The sequence below is a fragment of the Morchella sextelata genome, assembly GCF_020137385.1.
Source record: "Morchella sextelata strain SCLS chromosome Unknown scls_3, whole genome shotgun sequence".
Lineage (NCBI taxonomy): Eukaryota > Fungi > Ascomycota > Pezizomycetes > Pezizales > Morchellaceae > Morchella > Morchella sextelata.
The window spans coordinates 343,888-365,996 of record NW_025408618.1 but is presented as its reverse complement, the minus strand read 5'-3'; the positions used below and the strand labels follow the sequence as shown (position 1 = coordinate 365,996).

Sequence of the window (22,109 nt, the reverse complement as noted above, 5' to 3'; positions counted from 1 at the left end):
GTCATATCTTCAGCACAGTGCATTTCTAAGCACGGGGGGGCCGAGATTAGATGGATGCGATTCGATTAGATTAGATTCGATTAGATAGCGCATGTCTGGGCTAGCTGCAAGGGGAATAGCGAGCGTCTGAGACAGGCTTCCCGCCCGGCTGCATGGCGGCGACGCGGTGATTAGATCCGATTGATAACGCGCCGATCCTCCGTGCTCGTGACATCATGGCGGGTCTTCATTGGGACTCCGACGCCATTGAGCTCCCTCCACATCCACATCCACATCCACACCCAGCACAACACCACAACCACCACCACCAATACCCACCACAACCACCAAACACCCACCAGAAGATACAATTAACCAAGCAATGGGCAGCTCCCCCTCCAAGCGGTCCACCGTCTGGGACCCCGCGCGCTACATCGACCCCGCCAGAGAGGACGACAGACCTTTCGCCCTGCTGATCCTCAACCAGGAGATCAGCGACCTGGAGCTGTTTGGGAACATCTGGGCAAACAGTCTGTCTCCTCCCCCCCCTTCAGCCCATATTTACCGTTTTTCATTGCATCGGGTGAATTCTGCAACAGTAATTAATACCCCCCCGCAGGCAGCTTCCGCGTCTGCGCAGACGGCGGCGCAAACCGCCTCTACACGGCGCTGCAAACCGACGCCGCCCGCGAACTCATGGTCTGTCCCCACACCCCCCACTCTCCCACCCCACTAACCCCCACCGCACAGCTCCCCAACGCAATAGTCGGCGACCTCGACTCCCTCCTCCCCTCCATCCACGCCTACTACGCCGCGCACGGCGTCGCCGTCATCCAGGACCGCGACCAGGACAGCACCGACTTCGCAAAGTGCCTCGACTACATCAGCCAGCACACGGGGCTGCAGTCGCCCGAGTTCGAGGAGACGCACGACGCGCTCGAGGGCTGGCGCGGCACGCGCGTGTCGGCCACGCACAGCCCCATCCCCGTGGTGGCCGTGGGCGGGTGGGGCGGGCGGGTGGACCAGAGTTTGCATTCGGTATGTTTTTTTTTTGTGTGGCTTCTCCGCTTTTGCCGGCGGATTGGTGGCTAAGTGGAGGCGACAGATACAAGCGCTCCACACAGCGGCCAGCACCCGCCCCGCGCGCCGCCTGACGCTCGTCTCGTCGGAGAACATCACGTTCCTGCTCGCGCCCGGGCGCAACACCATCCTCACGCCGCGGCACCTGCTCGGTCTTACATGCGGGATCCTGCCGATCGGGGGCGCGGCGGTGATCACGACGCAGGGCCTGCGCTGGAATATGAGGGACGCCGAGACGCGCTTTGGCGGGCTGGTGAGCACGAGTAACCATTTGGCGGCGGAGGAGGTGGTCGTGGAGACGAGTGAGAGTGTGGTGTTTACGGTGGAGATTCGGAGGGATGATGGTGGTGGGCTGGACGGGGAGGTGGAGGTGGTGGAGGTGGTGGAGGAGGTGGAGGAGGTGGTGGAGGAGGTGGAGGAGGTGGTGGAGGGGGTGGAGAGGGCGGCGACGTTGTAGGGGGGGGGGGGGGGGCTTGGACTTCTTTTCTTTGTTTGTGGGCTTTGGGTTTTCATTACGGGTTTTTCTTGCTGTTTTTGTAGGGTTTTTTTATAGGTTTTTTTCTACTTCTTCTTGCTCATTGGTGCGCCTCTTTTTCTCGTTGCTATTTTTTGCTCTCTTCCCTACTTGCGATGGGAAGGCCCGGAGTCCTCCCTGTTCTTTTCATATGGTTAGGTTTCTATACTGCATACTAGGGTTTTATGCATACAGTATTGGGGGGGAATCATCATTGGCGTATCTATGGCTGGGGGTTGCTTCGTTGTTTTCGTGATGCGTAGACGAAAACAGCGATACACTTCATTCCCGGGGTAGTGGTATTGCCGGGGCCGGGGAATCTGTATAACATGTAGGTTCGTGGATATAGAAATAGGCGTGGACGGTAAATACATACTAGGATAGTCCTTTTTCTCATTTTGGGCATTCTCTTAAGATGGTTTGCGTGAGCATAACATTGCTCTATTGACTGGTTTCACAATGCAAACATCGTGGGTGTACGAGCAGAAACAAGAAGGGGGTGTAAGTAAGATATAATTGCGTATCTTGCTGCTTGGCCGCGTGCGAGTGATGCACTGTGATTCACTCGGCCCCCCTTCCGGATCCTATAAATAGCCCCTCCCCCTAAAAAAGGGATAACGAGAATTGACTAAATATTGGAGAATCCGCCCAGCGTCTGAGTACGTTTATCGAGACTAAGCAAGCCAATCAACGGAAGAAAAAAAAGTATTCAGTCTATTCCTTTAAGTTCGTTAAGACTAGTATAACCGGCGGCAATTAACGTCCGCAACCTAAAGCAACGCAAAGATGTGTGTATCCAACCACCCTATCCAGCGCCTGCCCACGTTATGAGCCAAGCTAGTTTCGATAAAAATATGCCATGCGCATCAAGAAAGAAACCTCCTCCTAAACACAGTTACCCCCCGAAACCCTTCTTCGCGGAGTAGCGGCAGCAGGCGGGTGCTGCAAGTAGTAGCTGCCGGTATTACCGACTGCTCCAAACTCGGAGACGCGTTCGACTATATCATCATGGAGAGTGCGTCCCTGCGTCCGGCTCTGTGTTCTCTCTATGATCTTGGCGAACATGTTTAGGTCGTCTATGAGTATCATGTTGAGCGCAATCAAGGCGCCAAATGCGATACTGTGAGTTTAGAGTTGACGTCAGTTTATGCGGAGCAGACAAAACAAACCGCGAGGACATACATACAAGCATAGCCAACCCATCACGGTACCTGTCTTCAGGTCTGGGCGGTTGCTCAGTAGTTGGTCCGTTATGTTGTAGCTCCATTTCTCTGGAAATCCCTCCTTTCCTGCAAGCCTTCCTGAGGGTAGCCATGCTAGCGGAAGGATGCCTAGAGATAGGAAGGCTAATGCTAATATGCAGTCCATAATAACTTCATATCTAAGACCTTCTCTATCAGATCAACTCGCAACTTTGGTGTTTAGGGGGGCACCGACCGGTAGAAAGCAATTCCCTCAGGCTGTAAAGAATGACACAAGCAAATAAGACAATGTCCCACAGCAACGCCTCCCTGGTGGTCGCATAAGCATTTCCCCTCACGCACATCGCATTGTACAGGGAAACTTACAAACACAATTATCATCCAGAACACATATCTATCAATATAGAACATGCCCTTTTTCTCACCCTCCCTTCTGAACCCCAACGAATCTTCAAATCCAATCCTGTTCGCCTGCGACCAACTACCATCGCACGCAATCCCGTATTCTGTATTTGCGAAACGGGTATCATTGCAAATACGTGTTCCCGATCCCGGAGATCTTGTCTTATTCCACAGGAAGCTCCCGAATAGAGTTGTATCATCACCACCATCTGTAATGCCACTGCTCGAACCCCTGCTATCTGTCCACGATGTTATGTTGCGGTATATATAGACAGTGTGGGGTGGGGTGGCATTGTGCTTCCAGATGAGGACGTCGTGATAGACTCTTGGTTGTGCGCTGGCATATGTGAAACCAAAGATAAAGAGAGCTATAAAAAGAAGGAAGCGAATAGCCATCACACCACGGTGCTCCATGGGTATCTCTACTGCGAGCCCGGCGATTGCCCGGCGGGCTGGACTACTGAGCCTACGAGGATCAAGACGGGACATGGCGCTCATAGCTGTCGATATTTGGTCAGTGAGTTGTTAAAGACTTATTTTAAGTTGATTGGTGACTTCAATATCAAAAAGAGAGAGTGTGTATATATGTGGGCGAGGGGGTACCGGTAAAGTAGAAATGAGATGGAATCTAGTTAGTAAGACTCGGGACGTCAGGTGGCCTATTGCGGGTCATATGCTGGTTAAACATACGTATTGATCAATCATTACGTACCAATTTCAATACTAAATCTTGATAGGAACCTACATGTACCCAGATACTGAAACTTTTGGTATGAAGGCACGTTCAGGCATAGACAGTGTCAGTATATAAGTGTTTTCGTATTTTGTGGCACTGCTTTTCCGCTTACTAGCCTCTGGTACATTATATTACTGCAAGAATTTACATGTACTTAAGCGATTTGTGTCTAGATCCTAGCGGTTATGAGCGTCGTTATAATGACCTGATTATCTCAGACATCGAGAAAAACTAGCAATATAAATGCATTGTCTATTCATATTCCGAGACATATACTTCCCGGAATTTCTCTTTCTGCCACGATATTATGAACTGAAAATACACTTACAGTTCTCAAGACCCATCCCGTCTCTGTTAACCTTCAGGTATATCATACCCCAAAAATACTTACAGGCACGTTCTCATGGAGATGGTTCTCCTTCAGACTCGATAGAGATCTCCGTCTCAATGTTCTTATAGTGCTCGGCCAATTCTTTCAGTCGGAAGTAGCTCACAAGACAGGTTCCAGTAAATAGTACCCTTTGTCACCAATGAATCAGCTCAGCTCCGATAAGGCCGTAACGTTTATAAGAGTGTGTTTACACACGCGGCTGTGATTTTGTTCCAAACCCTTACATGGGCACCACACATTTCCGAACGACCGAGCTTTATAGCGACAAAAGTGAATGCGTTCACAAAAGATTGATCAACAATTCGACTGGTGATTTTGGCACTATGTCCTCATTATTCTTGCGTTCAACTGTTATGGTTGAGATGCCCCAGATCGACTCACATGTGATGTGTATCACTCAGTCCAGTGAAACATATGCATAAAAATATATAGGGGAATGCGCTGAAGCACTAGTATATGTCCGGTCAGCACAACATCGAATGAGGTTGAGGTACTATATGCGCGTGTACCACTGGTAAATATACGAGTACATTGTGCGTCCAATGGCACTCTGGAATATGGCCTTCAACACCGAGAATAAATACCATGACATAATATTGGATGATTGTCATGGCTTCGTTAGTAGTTTTCATACCCACAAGTCCCCGTATGGTTGAGTGGGATGAGGGAGTGGTTTCTAATTGGCAACTTCTTGGGTATTTGGCGCAATTAGCCTGACTATGAGTATTCTTAGCTGAATTAAAAGACATGAGCGGCAAATGTTCCACGATTTGTAGGGGTATTATACTGAGAGTTTGATTATACGTTCGAGGTGGGCTATCGGTCATACTGCAGCTGAGAGATCAGCAGGGTGAAGGGATAGATGGCATGGTGGCGATCTAGACACGATACTCTTAATGTATAAACCTATGCCGAGTAAAAGAAGAAAAAATGGCTCAAGGGAATTAAATGAGAACTTAATGTTGCACTGTCAGCGTTCCTTTTCGTGTATATCAATCTGGACCGTCTCTACTACAAGAAGCATTCCTTACATCACAAATCAACAGCATTAATATTAAAAGCAACACAATTGACACCATTAACCCCCTCCTCGTGAAATATAATGTTCAAGTTCACAGTAGCCTATAATCAATATACCTTTCCCTGAGGAATCAAATCTTCAACATATAGCTATACCAATCCCAAGTAATTTATAGTATACCCACCTTAAGTAAAAAATGAATAAAGCTAGCACACACTCTCGATCCCCTGCTGCTGGCGACCACGATTACAGGCCCAACGAGCACAGGCACGACCCAGGTAACGGGGCAGGCTTAAAAACATAGTAGCTAGTAAGAAGGTGCTACGCCAAAAACATTAGATATAGAAATTCTTACTGGGAATTAGCCAAATATCAATCGATAGGAAGCTATTTACCTTGCTATCACCTTGAGCTTGAGGAAAATAGGGTACAAAACCACAAAAGTCCATGTTTGATAATTGCAGCTTATATCTTGAGGGGACAAAACATCACCCAAACCTTCAAGCATTATCCAGAAGAAGGCATCGATAACAAAAGAAACATATTTTAGATGCCTGCAAATTAATATTTTCTGATTTTCCAATCGAACGTTTGATGACGACTTACAATTGGTTCCTATCGATCATATCAGCGAACAAAACCTGTGCAAGGAAGTAATTACATCCAACTGTGAACTAATACTCATAGCAGTCAGTTTGTGAAGATTGGAAATTGTAGCGGAAGAAGGGTTTTTATACCAAGAAAGCATACGTGTCCAAGATATTCATTGCCGAACAATCTGGAATAAAGACCACCATGCTGGTCATAGCCATAAATGATAGTAATTGAAGAACGCGTAGGGCGACATGAATCTTATTCAGAGGTGATTCATCTCTAGCTCTTTTGATGATTTCGATTTCTAGGATGAAGTCATCGTTGAAATCCTTTTTCATTGTCGTCATCACTAGCTCGAGACTTATTCATTTGAAACTTGTCTTCCTCAAGCAGAGCAATCTTGTTAATTAGTATATATGATCTGGTGTGGTGGGTCATTTTGGTGGTTCTGTTTTGGTGGGTTTGGTATTGTCGTTGTTGTCAGAAGTTTGCTGGAAGTACGTGGACGGAGAGGTAGAGGGTGTACTGATTTATATGCAACCCCGTATGCATGTATTTTATATACTGAACTTACATCTGGATAGAAATATAGCTAGTCAGGTATCTCTATCACGCGTTACATCATCACGAAACGTTTGTGAGTTTTCTGGACCTATACACTCCCCTTTAGATATCAGCGGTTCCTCGAACTGGTGTTTGATTTTTATATATATGTAGCCGGGGGTCGCTCCCCACTACATGTTCATATTATTTATAGCCCAATAGTTGACCACCACCACCACCACCACCACCACCACCACCAAAAGACAATATCTAATCGAATGGTCTGGAAACGATACTAGCAAGGATAAGACGTTGAACAGCATTGTAGTACACCGAATCCAGTACTTGAGTGGTTATCAATCTAGGACTTTTCTTTACTTATCCCTTCGTCTGTATTGACGGTAATGAACTTTACCTGTTTAGAAGTCTTTTACCTCTAGCGTATCTATATAACCATCACTCCGGGAACCATTTTTGCCCACAAGTCACTGTTTGTGGCCTCCTCTTTCCCTCTTCTGGCACCACCAACTACTCCTCCTGGTTAGGTTTTTGCCTATCATGCAGTGAATCGCGGGCACGAACGAAGGGATGAATCTAACTTAAGTGTAGGGGTGCTGTATCTATAATATAAGCTATATATATAAGCTTATAAGTATATTCTCGGCTTGTTACAAATATTTGTCAACTACCGGCTGTTATAACTACTGATATATGAACAACTGTGTCTTGGTCACAATCGATCCTATATAACATAACACGAGCAGTAAAAAACGCCAAAAAAAATCTCTCATTATAATGCGTGTTTTATCCGGATCCCCCAACACGGAATCAAGGCTAGAGGATATTAAACACACATATCATCAGCTACTTTAAACTTTGCATATAACCTAATCAATCTAGCCCACAAGGTGGGTGTATATATCGAGTGAACTCGAGTGAACTCTTCGAGATGGTCAGTATAAGATTGCCAAAAGAAGAGGAAACTAGTTCCTGTTTCCGATTATCATGATCAGGTCGATCGAGACCTCCTTAAGCTTGCTTCTAGAAATTCGATTTCACGCCTACTGAGAAAAACATCAACCTAAGATGAGGGCACCGTGTATTAGGTTATGTCTGCCTTGAGGTGGGATGAAATGCTTCTAACTCCTTTGAGGAATATATCTCAAGATGAGAACGAAGAATTTCTGCCTTGTAGATCACATCGGAGCTAACAATCACCAGATCATGTACGAGCATCATTGGCTATCACTCGGCGTTGTTTCGTAAACAATATTGTTATATTCGACGATCAAATTCATTACTCGGACAAACAGTACGAACGAATGTAGGCACTTTATAATAGCCCAGAGTCGCATTTGTACGATGGCCAGCCATTCTGGATTTCCCCAATGTCATGATGTGTGCGCATCACTGACGTCTTTATCCGGCTGTTTGGATCTCTTTATAACTTTCCAATGTGGTTTTTACTTGATTCATACGCATCCATTAGTAAACTGGGTACGGTGCAATGAGTTGTGTTAAATTCTTTTCAATCATTTGTTATTTCAAGAATGCGGTACCGGTATTCCTATGAAATTCGAGAGGTTCGTTGTGCTTATAATAACAATCAACACACTACCTTCACTAAACCTAATTGTGCATCATACTTTACCAAAGCCATTAGATTTTCCTATTAATCCAAAGGATATCCAGAATCTCCATTTCTCCGTCGGCCGACGGTTGTGAGGGGTTTTAGTTAGTGCCAAGCCACGACCCCACCACCCCGGACCTTAACACCCGTACCTACGACCATGTCTCTAAAATCGTCAATTCTACCTTCTCCCTCACTCTTCCCCACATTTCGCCGTGTCATAGTAGACTAGACGCCTTTCTTTTCTATCCATTCGATCTTATCAACTACCAAACATCTATCGACCATGTTCAGACCTGCTTTCTCTGCCGCCCAAAGGCGCTGCTTCTCTGTTTCTGCTCAGCAGGTACAATTCTCCTACTCAATTATTTGCGGAGAAAATTTTTTTCCTGCTATCTTTATTATAAATACAAGGTTCAAAATGCTCACTGCTGCTGTTTTGGGTGATATAGAACTCCAAGGTCACTGTTCTCGGTGCTGCTGGTGGTATCGGACAGCCTCTTTCTCTCCTTTTGAAGCTGAACCCTAGAGTCACTGAATTGTCTCTGTACGATATCCGTGGAGCCCCTGGTATGCTTTTAATACAGCTTGATTACTTTAACAAATGATAGCACTGGCTAATTGATATATACAGGTGTCGCCGCTGACATTTCTCACGTCAACACCAAGAGCAAGGTGACTGGATACAATGTCGGTCCTGAGGGATTGAAGGCTGCTCTCGAGGGTGCTGAGATTGTTCTCATCCCCGCTGGTGTCCCCCGCAAGCCTGGAATGACCCGTGATGGTTGGTAGCTTCAAAATGGTACTCTACGTTCTGGGTGCTAATGAATTAAACTGTTAACAGACTTGTTCAACACCAATGCCTCTATCGTCCGTGACTTGGCCAAGGCTGCTGCTGAGCACTCACCTAACGCTAACCTCCTTATTATTTCTAACCCCGTGAACTCCACTGTTCCTATTACCGCTGAGGTATGATGATTATCATTTTCCTTGCTATTCATTGCTCTGTTTCTCGCACGTAGTTCTAACCAGCTGCTCTAATAGGTCTTCAAATCCAAGGGTGTCTACAACCCTAAGCGCCTCTTTGGTGTTACTACTCTTGACGTTGTCCGTGCTTCCCGCTTTATCTCTGAGCTCAAGGGCACCGATCCTGCCAACGAGGAGGTCACTGTCATTGGTGGTCACTCAGGTGTTACCATTGTTCCCCTGCTTTCCCAGTCTAACCACCCCGATATCTCGGGTGAGGCCCGCGATGCTCTCGTCAACCGCATCCAGTTCGGTGGTGATGAGGTCGTTAAAGCAAAGGATGGCGCTGGTTCTGCCACTCTTTCCATGGCTTATGCCGGTTCCAGGATGGCCGACTCTCTCCTTCGCGCTGCCCAGGGTGAGGAGGGTGTCATTGAGCCCGCTTTCGTTGAGAGCCCTCTGTACAAGGACCAGGGCTGTGAATTCTTCTCTTCTCGCATTGAACTTGGCCCCGAGGGTGTTAAAAAGATCCACCCCGTCGGAAAGGTCAATGAGTACGAGGAGGGCCTTATTGCTGCTGCGCTCAAGGACCTTGCCAAGAACATTGCAAAGGTAAAGCACCCTTATCACCTCGATAATCGAGTGAGATTTTCTGACTTTGAAAAAATAGGGCAAGGAATTTGTCAAGGCCAACCCGTAAAGTAAAAGATAGAGTGAGGATATGTGGGTTCGGGCGAATGATAGAAACATAAATTGAAGGAAAAAAAATTTAGGAAGATATGAACAATGATAAGTTGTGATACTTTCAGTGGGGTTTCATCTGATGGAGATCTTAGGTAGATTGTTCCAACTGATGCCTGCTCTTGTCCAAAAAAATGGTGTTAGGATTTGATTTAGCAATGGTTTCTATAAAATATATATCTCCTCTCTCTCCAAATATAAATAATTTGTGCTGCACTTGCTGGTTGTGGGAGTGAACTTAAGGGTGAATCGCATGGTGCACTGAATTTCTTGAAAAATATTCGCATTGACTAAAACCTTACATTTTTCAAAAAAGAAGGGCCCTTTTAGATGAACACTGTCGTGGGATTTGTATTTAGGTTGCCTGATGCTGGGGTGTGCCCGAATCCTGGGTCACGTGACGTGCGATCGACACCGTGCGATGTGGAATCAAAAGTAAATTCCATTACCCAGCACTGACTCGGCTCAATCTAGCTTAATACATCCCCCACGACTTCTTCGAAGGTTATGGAGATAAAACATGGACGAGGACTTTTTCTCTGATGATCCGACACTTGATGCTCTACCGGAAGACGAGCTTAAAGCTCTCGAAGACGCCGCAGTAAAGGGCACCCAACATCCTGTACAGACCCAATATTCCCTGCGCCCAATTCAACAGAATGATCAGTACCAGCAATTCCAATACCAGCAGGCTCAACCCGACTCACGCGCTATCGGTAGACAACCCCCATACTACAATTATACAAAACCGTCGCCGCCTCAGTTACCAGTAGGGCCGCCGCAGCAGCAGCAGCAATCTAAGATTCAACAATGGAGCTCGAATTATAATCAATACAGACCATATAACCATCAACGAAATAACCAGCTACCAACACCACAGAATTATATCCGTAAAATTACTCCTAGAGTACCAGAAAACCCGCCGTCTTCGGATGATGATTATGGCGGGTTTGACGAAACTTCAGAGTTGTGGGATGCAGTGGCGCCAAAAGCACAGACTCAAACGCTAACGCAGGATTTAAACGATCAACAATACTATGCGGAGGAGAACGGGGAGGTAGATGAAAGGAGGCGTTTTGACAATTCTGCCGGGTCCTATCACCTCGCCGGCAACAACCTAGCACACGATGACCGAGTGAGCCTTGTGGGTGGTGATGTGATGGTCGGAGTAGAGCTAGAAACCGAGAAAGCTTATCGGGAAAATGAAAAAGGAGAATCTACCAAGCTCATGGAGCTCATGGCTAGAGTTTTAGAGGTAAACTGGGCTTTGATTTAAATTACAGATCCTTGACTATTGAAATTTACTAATGAGAATTTTGAGAATGTAATTAGTTGCAAAAAGAAAAAGAAAGTCTTCAGAAAGAAATAGCTTCCGTTCGTGATGTTGTTTCTTCAAAAAATGGCGAGATATCTGTTGTTCGCACAAACAAAGCAAAATCTGAGGCAACACTCAAAGAAGCCATTGCTCAGGCAGAACAAAAACGAAATGAAGAGCGAGAAAAGTATAAGCTTCATATTGAGGCTATTGAGGCCGAATCAGAGCGTACGAGAACGGAGATAATGTTCTTAAGGAAAGAGATTGAAGAAATAGCGAGACAAGGCCCTAGGAATATAGGAAGAAAAACAGCAAGACATCAAGTTCTAACTGTCGGGGAGAGTGGTGATTTTCATTCGTCTTTGGGTAACCAAAGTAATGAAACTCACAAGAGCCCGGCAACAACGCCGAGGAGAAATAAGGGATATGCGTTTAGAGATGGGTTCGAGGATTCAGAGATGCTGAGCCCATCGAAGGCTAAAGGCCGATCACCAATGAGACCTGGAATTAAAAGAAAACGGCCGCTCATAGATAGTCCAAAAATGTCCGGAACATCATCAAAGGATCCAAGGATGATGCCAGTTGACCATGCCCAGATGCAGTTTGTGGAGGAGATGTTATTAGGAAGGCTATTGATAGAAGATGATCGTTTCGACTTCTTTAAAGCAGTGATGGCACATAGACCTGCTCCCGGCATGGAGCGGTCTTTAGACGATCTAAGAAAATTTTCGTTCCCATCATCCCCCGAAACTTCTATATCTTCCCTTCTTCAGGATCAAATTACACTACTACAGGCAACAGTAGATAAATCAGAACTTTCAGCTGGAGTGTGTAAAGCCTTGCTTTATATATGGCGCAGATGCTTAGACGAAAGTTTGGTAAGCCTCCGCTAAACCCCATTTTTCATTTGTTCGTATTACCTCCAACTGACAAAAGAAATAAGTAGTACGGGCCTTTGAAATCTATCCTGGATTTGTTTGAATTCGGTGTTTTGTGGGATCAGGGAAGCAAATGCTACAGGTTCTTTGATGAAGCGGCATACCTACTTCAACAGACAGTTGACGTCAATGCTATGCCGATGTTAAGGAGGAACACGGAACTCTTGGACGAAGGTATAGATATCGATCTTTGTCTGAGATTACTGGAGGGCATCGCTCTGGGGCTTGTCGGGGACGAAAAACGGATTAAGATGTAGGTTTTAGTGGTTGATCGTCTTTTCTTCTTCTTTTGATGTTATTGCTGTCTAACAATCTGCAGGTTCTGGAAATTTATCCGTTCTGACTTCCCATTGATGATACTTAACCCGCACCAGCGGCTACCACACATCCAGCGTATGGCATCGCTTCTTTCTATCAGCTGTCTCGGCGATTCATTCGGTTCTGTGGTCAGCAACGAGACGGATCAACGAACCAACGAGGGGCATCTAATAGATGCTGTGACGAAACTTCTCGTCAGTACCCCCAGGGCAATTCCAAATAAGCCAGGATATACGAAATTAGAGATCATAGGGCTCCGAAAGCAGATACTTCAGCTCCTTGGGTGTATTTCAGGGATGGAACTAGGACTTTCAGCGCTTGCCAAGCATCCAACCGCACTGACGAGGCTTATAAAAAGAATGGCAGACGAGCTCGAAGAGATTTATGAGTGTAAATTCGGGAGAGAACAAAGGTGTGTATAAATCCCTCCCGTCTACTTTTGAGCGGTTGAGTCCGCTTCTGGAAAAGAAAGATAGAATGCATGCTCGTTTTATATATTTATATAGAAGGAACCAAAAATAGCGCAGCCCACCATATTACAAGTACAGAAAGCTGAGACCCAAAACAGTGTTCAATTAGTTAATCTGGCCATGCGGTTACTCCACAGTATCATGAAGATACACGGCCAACCTTGTATGTCGAAAATTGCGATACCAAGTATCAGCCACAAATATCTTGTCGCGATGACAAGACTAGCATTTAGTGAAGGACTTTCACAGGAGCTTGGTATTGATGAGAGCACGAGGAGATTTGCCCAAGAAATTCTAGAGACAACAACTACCCCAGAAGAGGCTGAAAGCCTGGAGATGCTTTTTAGCCCTTCGTCGTCATGAGGGCCTGGACTATTACCATCCGATACTTTGTTTATGTTTATTTTTCTCCCCCAAATAAAGGAGTCAAAAATTTATCTTCACTCTGTTAGGGGTGTTTTTGGTGGGGCTGTAGAGTTCTATACGATCGTTTTGTGGCCCAAGAAGAAGAGATCGATTTCATAAGGGCATTACAAGCGACGGCGTTTGTTGCCGATGATTTTAATCGGGCTGGGCGGGGTTTACGGTACGTACATGTAAAGTATCTTTTTGTATATATACATTTATGTACATATATGGAGTACATGCCTCTTAGCGGTGCGCATTGTAGGGAGGGGGCTGGACTTATTGAAACTTGCAGCACATCCTCGTGGGAACTGCATTTCACTGCAGGTGGTTTCCAGATTTCACTTGTCTACCCACTAAAGCTAGAATATCTGCCTATAAAAATTTACCGGCCCTCCCCCCATCCTCCTTTAGCTCCATATAAACAAGCGAGGGGGAGCCTGAAGAGGGAGAGGGGTAGAGTTTATATGTAAACACACCCTCGGCAAGTTGTGCTGTGAATTGCCCGCAAGGATGAAAGAAAAAAACATCAGATGGGAGGTGAAAGGTGATCCAAGTACCTAATAGGATGGCAGATACGGAGGGAGAAAGTGAACTCCCGAATTAGGCACCCCGAGTTACCAAGGCCCACTGAGTAAGGGCTTGTAAGGTGGACACCCTTATGCTGTGGTTAATATCACTGTGATCAAACCTACATGTTACCGGTACTTATCATATCGGGACTTGAACTGGGCCGCAGCGCATCTATGGCGCGTTGGGACTGGCTGGGCTCTCGATTATGAAGCCTAACCTTTCTAGAGAGCATGGTTCATAGGGTGAACTGTTAAAGTGTTCGATAAATTATAATCCACAGTGAACACCAACAGCCGGCTACGAATGCAAGGAGAAGGGTGATGGAAAGACGACAAATTCCGGAAGAGGGGTTTTATCTGTGTGCATTCCGAACCTCATCTCACTTTTCGTGTCGCGAAAAGGAAAAAAAAAATCCATCATACGAAAGGGAGGGGGGGGGGAGTAATATTTAATTCAGCTTTCACTGCCAGTTTCAGGAACGCGAGGTTGTCGCAGGCGCGGGCCGGTGGGTCAATATTCGTTACTGATTGGGAAGGGAGGGTAGCGCGCCTTGTCACATGATTTAATTGAAAAATGCGAAAACGAGACGGAAAAACGCGTCCCCTTAAGCTGCAGTTGCAGTTGCATAAGTGATGATGGATGTTAGGGCAGCAGCTGTAGGGTTAATAAGCTTGCATATAATCGTCGTTGACCGTTGACGTCAAAGCTCTCGTTCCACACCTGAGGGCTGGGAAGGACTTAGACTTAACTAACACGATCACTGTGTAACTAGCGATAAATTTGACCTTAATGAGGGGTAAGATAGCTAATCATCAAAAAGGTTCTTTTCTTTTTCTAATTCTGCACCTCTTTGCTGCAGAATTAAGAAGCAGACATTTCTTGCTAGTCCTTTGAACTGCGTCCAGCAAGCGTCAAGAATCACATCTCAGTTACATAGTTACTGGGTTCCTCTTGCTGCGAGTATATTCTTAAAGGGAGTAGGTAGCCTGAAATATATACAAGGCACGCAATCACCCAGTGATTGGACGATATGTCTGAGTGACATCGTATAGATAGACGTGTCAGTAGCTCGGGTTCATCTTTGTGTGGTTATGCATCAACCCGATGATTGAAGAGTTATAAAAACTGTCTGCAGATACAACTACTTACTTCATAGCTTTTTTTCTTTCTTTCGGAAACAGCAGCGCCATTGGGAAAGATTCCTTATCAAATAATACAACTACATATAGCTACCTCTACGTTGCTTATATATACATGTAGGTAAGGTATGTACCTACATCTTGTATATATATAAAGTCCAATTCCATGGTCAACCGTAGTAAAAGTCAGCTCGGCTATCAGTCCTGACCGGAACGGTCTGCCGGCACCGAATGTCCATATGTTAGCCCGGGGCTGTTGCAGCATGTCACACAAACCAGGAACGTAGCGACCAGATCTGGACGGTGACTGTTCTAGGGGAGGACAGCACCTGACTGTTTTGGCTGAGAGTAGATGCAACTTGTAACTGTAGCTGTACATAGCTGTAACTGTATCTACATCTGTAGAGCAGTTGCAGTTGTAGTTATTTTGGAGCTGGCGATTGTTGTTGTTGAAAGGTTCCAGCTTCCAACTGCCAAGTTCCAAAATTGCCAAGCAGAGTTGCATGAGAGCGCAATCTGCACACTCAATAAATCTCAAAGCCTGCACGAGTATGTCCGGAGAACGCGTTCCCTCAACGACGCGCTGCTCGCGTGATTCCCAATCGCGGGTCCGATCCGGGGCAACGCGCAGCAATCAACCAACCCCAACCAGCAAGAAACAGAGGGGGGTTTGGAACATTGTACCAGGGGAGAACAAACTGCAAGGTGGTTATTCTACATGATCATACAGCCTCCACCCTTAAGTTTTTGAAATTGTGCCTCCTTCAGTGCCAAGCTGCCGAACAAAAAGACTAGAGCAACAGCTTAGAGCACCATGGAGACTGAAAATAGAGACCCAAGGTAGGCGTGAGTGGTGACCCGTCTTATTAATAGAGTAATAAATATTTGGGCACGTATGGAAGGAAAAAATACTGTCTTTGCTTGCTTTGGTAAACGGCACGCAACGTATCCACCTCTGGCAAAACGCAGCCCAACCCCCTCTCTTTCGCTGCACGCTGACTTTGCTGGAGCCTGCATTACACTCTTTCTCCGCCTCAATCTGTCACTTTCGTTTCCCTTTCTGTGTGTCGGTCAGCCTGGCATCAAGAAGTTCACTACCCTGAGCGTCTGTCAGCGTTCTATGTCAGTTGTCGTCGGTGTCTTTCGGAGTTTCTATCTAGCCATTTGAGGGAATTCGACGTTTTTTCTTTTCGTTTTTTTTTGCTTACTCCTTTCTATCAACCTCTCCTCCAAACCCCCCTCCTAACCCCCTCATCTATCTCTGTCCTTGTACGAGTGCGTTTGTATCCTTTTCCCGGTCTCACTCTTTTGATATTCTCCAACCCAACACTCCCTCAATACCATACTCGGTGTTCCTACTGTAATCCACTTTACACGTTTATTCATTCGTGAAGGTAATTTCCGTCAAATTGCTCCACCGTGTAAAGTGCCAACTACCAACCACCCGACCACGAACCCACTTTACCCGACTATTTCCCCATCCCCTTCTAGCACGCAAAGTTGGTCTCCCTTTCGCCATAGAAGATTCATCATCATCACCATCCATTCATCCTCTACCCTCTCCTGCTGAGAGTCATACCATATATTCCAAAAAAAAAAAAAATCATCACAGATATTTGTCGTCTATTAACACAGAGACATATAAAAAATAGTAAAGTCCGAAATGGACTCACCCACACGGGTCGTCCTCGAGACAAACAACACCGTTGCTGGGGTGAAACGATCTGCTCCGGGCCCTTTGCTACCAGCGTTCGAGCCTCAATCTTCACCTCCATGCTTCAAAAGACATAAATCTCGCGTCCTATCAGAAGAACACGAAAACAGATATCCGACACCTGTCCCTTCTTCGTCGTCGCAGAGGATTCAATCATCTCCGCCTCCACATCCCAGTGTCGCTGCACGCAAACCCCTCCTCGCCAGAAGCCAATCCACTCTGACCGAGCGTGCTCCGCTATCCGCACTGCCATCCATCACTCTTCCCGAAAATGGTGAACCAGTTCTACTTGGCAGGTCCAGCAATTCATCTCACTATCAGCTTTCTGCAAACAGACTAATTTCACGCGTCCATGTCAAGGCGCAATACCTGTCCTCTTCAACACGGCCCATGGTCGAGATTCAATGTATGGGATGGAACGGCGTAAAAATTCACTGTCAAGGTCAAGCATGGGAGCTTTCTAAGGGGGATGTCTTCACGTCTGAGACGGAGGATGCAGAGATCATGTTAGATGTTCAGGATTCTAGAGTTGTCTTGGCATGGCCAGTACCAACTCAGGTCCGCCGGGCCCGTTCGTCAAGCACCTCTACTATTGGCACACCGACTCGTGCTAGAGTGTCCAGAAGTCCTTCAATTGGATGGGCTGATGATAACGATGAAAATATCGACCCTCTTGGTAACAATGAACGTACTGATCGTCGTCTGTTCAATATTTCTACTGAAAAGCAAAATCGTTCCCCTATTCCTCCTAGGAGAGGTTTGGGGAACACTGGTGCCATATTCGAATCGGATCCGCATATGACAGATACTTTCCTGGAAATATATGAAGACGAACCAGTGGCAGATTTCGTTAATGAGGAGGTAAATGAGGAAGAGGAAGAAGAGGATGAGCAGGACGATGAGCAGGGGGATGAGGATGAGGACCATATAGAGCTTCCTGGACCATTGGAAAAAGAGGATGCTTCATCGGCTGCCGCCAAACTACTGATGGCCCCGGGAGATGAAACTGATGATGATGAAGAGCTGAAGCAATTGTTAGCTGAGAATGAATCGGATGAATCAGAGGAGGAGGAAGAGGAGGAGAGGGAGGAAGAGCCGATCTTACATAGCTATGCACCGGAACCTATACTTCCACCCATGGCTAGGTTCTCTACCAAGGAATCACTCTATGCCCCTCCAGCAACTCCGGCAACTTCCTCGACTATCCGTGCAGTATCTGCTTTGCCTTCTTCTCCTATACAACGCCGTAGTGCCTCAACCTCTCCTAACAAGACTAATACTGTCCAAAACCACATCATCAATCAGCTTGCCTTCTCACGTCTGTCATCCACCTCGCTCACGATTTTAATGTCTCATCTTCCATCCGCTTTGGCAGCTTCCATCACCAAGGAGCGTTTAGTCCAGATTACGAGCAACATTGATTGCATTGGAGAAATCAAGCGTACTGGCAAGGATGCTGCAGGAAAACCTCTGCAGAGCGAATACTACTATATCCCCGACCAGGATACTGATGAAGGTCGACGTGCTGCGGTTGTTGAGGGGATGGGGAGAGTAGGGTTGAGGTCTTGCAGAAAGTCCCACAAGGTTGGTTTTTCTTGTATTAATTTTTTTTTATTGAGGTATGAGGATGGGACTAATGATTGCTTAAATCTAGCAATACTACTGGAGGAAGCCAAAGAAGCCAACCTACTAGTCTTCTCCGACGGATGCTAGTGTGATTGATGCCCCCCGGAAACTCACGCCGAATAACTGTATCTTTGGATCAGCGGAGACGGCATTACGACTTTCCTTGGTTTTCATGTTTGTATTTTTGGGGACGTGATTGTATCACGAATGAGTCGTTACCCCGCCTTTTCCTTCCATTTACAGCATAAGTATAGCCTTCGTCATTTTTTTCAGGCATATCTTGGTTAGTTGTCTACTCATGCATGAATGTTTGCTCTACTGCCTAGGTATCCATTACGATTTTCTTTTTGTCATCCAAATCTTCTACTTATTATTATTTCTATATTGTATATCCTTTGGTGTTTTTTATGGTCTTGATAATGTCCTGTGTCATTCTACAAATCGCCTTTATTCATTTGGGGGGATTGCATTATTCTTTCCTCTGTACGGTCGCGAGTTTATTAACACGAAGAATGGTTTAAACCCCAAATTCTCTCCTTATTTTCTCTTCAATTTCTATTAAACCCGTCTGTTGGAGCGTGGGGTGTGGCGTGCACACTAGAGGGAACCGTGCGTTCATCTGATGGGTCGATCCCAGTTTGCTTGGAAGTAGACGGCTAGATCCCTTCCCTACAGAAACCACCGAGCTTTCGGTAAATGCCCATATTATTTGTCTGATTTTTCATTCTATTATATTTCTCTTCTTTTTCTACTACGATTGGCTGGAGGTGGTTATTCAGGTCGTTATGAGGCTTTGGGGATACAAAAGTTTAGTTGGGTTTTCTTTCTTCACGGTTCGCTGGTATTTTCGAGGACAGAGGCGAGTAACGTCTTCTCAAGAGTGAAATAAATTTATTATTGAACACAATTGCACGTATTCTGATGAAGAACTCCTCTGTTTGCTAGTTTGATGCACAAGTTTGTTGACATGTCGTCATCCATGCTGCGGCTCAACAGAGCCGCCGGGTAGATCTCCCGAGAGCACACTATTCCTAATGCGGCTAAGACATGTCTAGCTATTGGTCCGAACCCCCCACCATCCCTGGGTACCTACATGTGCGTACTCAGGGCAACAACTCGGGCGGGAGAAGACGCAATCACATCTAGTGAATCATAACCTTTGAATAGAAGCTCCATTCATGTTCTCTCTTCCTGACGAATGAGTTCCGATGACCGAGATCCGACAGATGGGTTTGATGCCCGATTGGCTAGAAAAGCACAGGTACGTGTCTGTACATCTTCTTGGCCACACCTTAATGACGAGACCAGAGCAATGAACAGCCCTAAGTACCTGCTGCCATGTGGTTAGATTCTTCTGGGCCAGAAAACCATCCACAACTCGCTGGGTGCACATATGGTTGGCTCGTCAATCTCATCAGCCTTACAATTCTGAGGTTGAGAGTAAAAATAAAACCCTTCCCCTTGGCTCAATCCACATGCGACGCTAGTCCAGTATAAATCCCACTAAGACATTGAGGGGGTGTGGTTCATCCGGACCCTGTGGGTGGAAAAGCCCTTCTAGTCTAAATTCAAGCAAGGGCGGATTTGCGTGTCAAATCCTTTTTGGGCGGTTTTTATGGACCTTGGGAGAACGGATTCCTGGAAGATTATATTGCGATACGTTATATCCATAGTCAGCTAAGTCTTAGGGGTGCGCATCTGAAGCTATAGGAAATTACCACCACCGTTCGTCAATAAACATGGTGCTAGCATTATATGACAGTACAGCTCAGAATGCTGGAAGATCACAGTACCCCCACTATATATTCAGCCAATAGGAAACCTTGCTAGGCCGTCCCTTCTCGAACATGCTCTCATCGACAATCAAAGAGTTTAGTGGGCTGTGGCCTTTCAAATCCGTTCTTTACTGGCAATATGCATAACCTTGCTATGCCTCTAGCGCTCTTTCAATTGGGCAAACACAACCAGAGGTCGATGTTACTGCCACAAATCTGTATATGCTACATGTACCTTACAAACACGCCGGATTGTCATGAATCATCAGAACCAACAATTCGCGCGCTATGTGAACCTCCAAGGCTCACCATGTCGAGGGAGGGGGATCCATCAACGAGTGCCCACACCAGAGCACTTGATTTTTTTTTCCCTGCCAACAGTCTAAATGGGTTCCCAAGACCGATTGTTTTTGTTGTATGTAGAGTAATGGGTTATACCATGATACACGTTCCGGGAGAGGGACTCGCATTTGTGAGCTCAGGTGACATGACACACTACGCCAAAAGCGCTGGAGGTACATCTGCTGCATGTAGTAAACCCCCCGGCCAATTATTAATCATTCTACCTTATCTCCACCACCATCCGTCTAAAATCTTCGTGAAAGGCGCTGGGCCAGTCGTCTATGGAACAATGCGAGCAAACAAGCAGTTCGGAATCATGCAGTTTCGGATTTCCAAAGCGAATGATCCCACAAGCTAAGACAAGCTATGTATACCGTACGAGAACATACTAAACCCGGGACGATAGAGATAGATACTGCTAACATATGGTAATCGTTGGGCCAGGAGATGCAACTGTGAGTAATAAAGAGGGCATTCGAAGTCGCGCCTTAAAGTAGTGTGTTCATAAAGTTAAGGTTTGCTTCCTGTAGTGAGAGCGACAGTCATGCTCGAATATTTTCGAGGCCTGGAACACTTGAGGGCGAGTGATTCTTTGTGACTCGATCCACATAACACCAGTGTGTAGCAATGCTATCCGCGGCGCGATAAAATATCCTGCTTCTCGGGGGACAGAGCGTTCTGGACCAATGAAAAAAAGTAAATCGGGCCCTGAATTGTCGTAAATGACATTTGTAGTAGTATAAGTTAGACAGATGTCCTCACGGGTCTAAAATACCAAATGAGATCTTATTATATATATTCCTAACCCAGCCATCGATACCCATTTCATGAAGATAATCATATATTGAAACGTCCACAAAAGGCGCATCCCAACCGTGAATGATTGTCTTGTTTGCGTGGCCCTCAATATCGACAAACGAGCCCTACCCAGGAAAGTTCGCAAAGTTCGCGAACAGAATCATATGCTAGGGTGTTTTCCTTGTTGGGATATCCCAAGCATGAGCAGTTTCCTGCTTTGTTCCCCCGGCTTTGGAGACCGTTTACAGGACAACCCATAAGAAAGTTCTGGTAACGCCCCAAGGATCGAGGATTCGATGATACCTCCGAGTACTGCAGCGCACCGAGACATGGATATAACTGTGGTTTCCACACATGCTGTCTATGTTCCATCTCCACAGAAATTAAACCCATAGCCCAAGCCACCAAGATGCCCGACTATGGGGCGTTATAGTCGCGTACAAGAATTTTGTTCGTCAACTCTAGCTCTGCGGACGTTCCTAGGATCTTAGGTAGGCTGAGGCTCCAGTGTTCGTTGTTTGTCGTTGACCAGTAGACTGCACCGCCAGATGTTGCGACAGTTAAAACAGCGGAACACCATCAAACGCCAAGCCATGTTTGGAGATAACGAGTAGGTAGAGGACTCAAATGCCTTACTCAACCCGCTACCCTGACATGAAACTGCCTTTATCGATCTTCTCGACTCTTCACTGCCTGAACGCAACATAAGGCGAAGACCCTTCAAGCCCACATTTCCCAGAGAATGCGCCACCGTGTCATGTGTAAATAACCTTATTCAGACCCTGGTTTTGCCCCTGTATGGGGTTCGCTACCTACTGTTGTTCCGCTGATAGGGCTTCATCGCTAGGTCAAAATGTATCAGTCTCCCCCAATCCCCTCTTCCCCAGGTGGTAAGTA

General features: G+C 46.1%; 6 protein-coding genes across 6 annotated transcripts; 4 read left to right on the top strand and 2 right to left on the bottom strand.

Annotated features, from left to right (window-relative positions):
* Window positions 1–361: 361 nt before the first annotated feature.
* H6S33_008919 (uncharacterized protein) lies at window positions 362–1,516 on the top strand (the record flags this gene model as incomplete). Its single annotated transcript, XM_044841086.1, has 4 exons — window positions 362–509; window positions 599–678; window positions 730–1,017; window positions 1,085–1,516. The coding sequence occupies 4 exons, from the start codon at window positions 362–364 to the stop codon at window positions 1,514–1,516; spliced, it is 948 nt and encodes a 315-aa protein (XP_044697734.1).
* A 942-nt stretch (window positions 1,517–2,458) lies between these two features.
* On the bottom strand, window positions 2,459–3,666 carry H6S33_008918 (uncharacterized protein; the record flags this gene model as incomplete). Its single annotated transcript, XM_044841075.1, has 4 exons — window positions 2,459–2,693; window positions 2,760–2,954; window positions 3,011–3,084; window positions 3,142–3,666. 4 exons carry the CDS (start codon window positions 3,664–3,666, stop codon window positions 2,459–2,461), a joined length of 1,029 nt encoding a protein of 342 aa, XP_044697733.1.
* Window positions 3,667–5,927: 2,261 nt separating this feature from the next.
* On the bottom strand, window positions 5,928–6,257 carry H6S33_008917 (uncharacterized protein; the record flags this gene model as incomplete). The annotated part of the gene is made up of 2 exons (XM_044841064.1): window positions 5,928–5,999; window positions 6,063–6,257. 2 exons carry the CDS (start codon window positions 6,255–6,257, stop codon window positions 5,928–5,930), a joined length of 267 nt encoding a protein of 88 aa, XP_044697732.1.
* A 2,121-nt stretch (window positions 6,258–8,378) lies between these two features.
* Window positions 8,379–9,758, top strand: H6S33_008916 (uncharacterized protein; the record flags this gene model as incomplete). The annotated part of the gene is made up of 6 exons (XM_044841053.1): window positions 8,379–8,438; window positions 8,545–8,662; window positions 8,727–8,876; window positions 8,937–9,061; window positions 9,137–9,670; window positions 9,729–9,758. 6 exons carry the CDS (start codon window positions 8,379–8,381, stop codon window positions 9,756–9,758), a joined length of 1,017 nt encoding a protein of 338 aa, XP_044697731.1.
* A 561-nt stretch (window positions 9,759–10,319) lies between these two features.
* On the top strand, window positions 10,320–13,203 carry H6S33_008915 (uncharacterized protein; the record flags this gene model as incomplete). Its single annotated transcript, XM_044841041.1, has 5 exons — window positions 10,320–11,054; window positions 11,132–11,992; window positions 12,061–12,305; window positions 12,372–12,782; window positions 12,939–13,203. 5 exons carry the CDS (start codon window positions 10,320–10,322, stop codon window positions 13,201–13,203), a joined length of 2,517 nt encoding a protein of 838 aa, XP_044697730.1.
* A 3,417-nt stretch (window positions 13,204–16,620) lies between these two features.
* Window positions 16,621–18,364, top strand: H6S33_008914 (uncharacterized protein; the record flags this gene model as incomplete). The annotated part of the gene is made up of 2 exons (XM_044841030.1): window positions 16,621–18,255; window positions 18,326–18,364. 2 exons carry the CDS (start codon window positions 16,621–16,623, stop codon window positions 18,362–18,364), a joined length of 1,674 nt encoding a protein of 557 aa, XP_044697729.1.
* Between the last annotated feature and the right edge of the window lie 3,745 nt (window positions 18,365–22,109).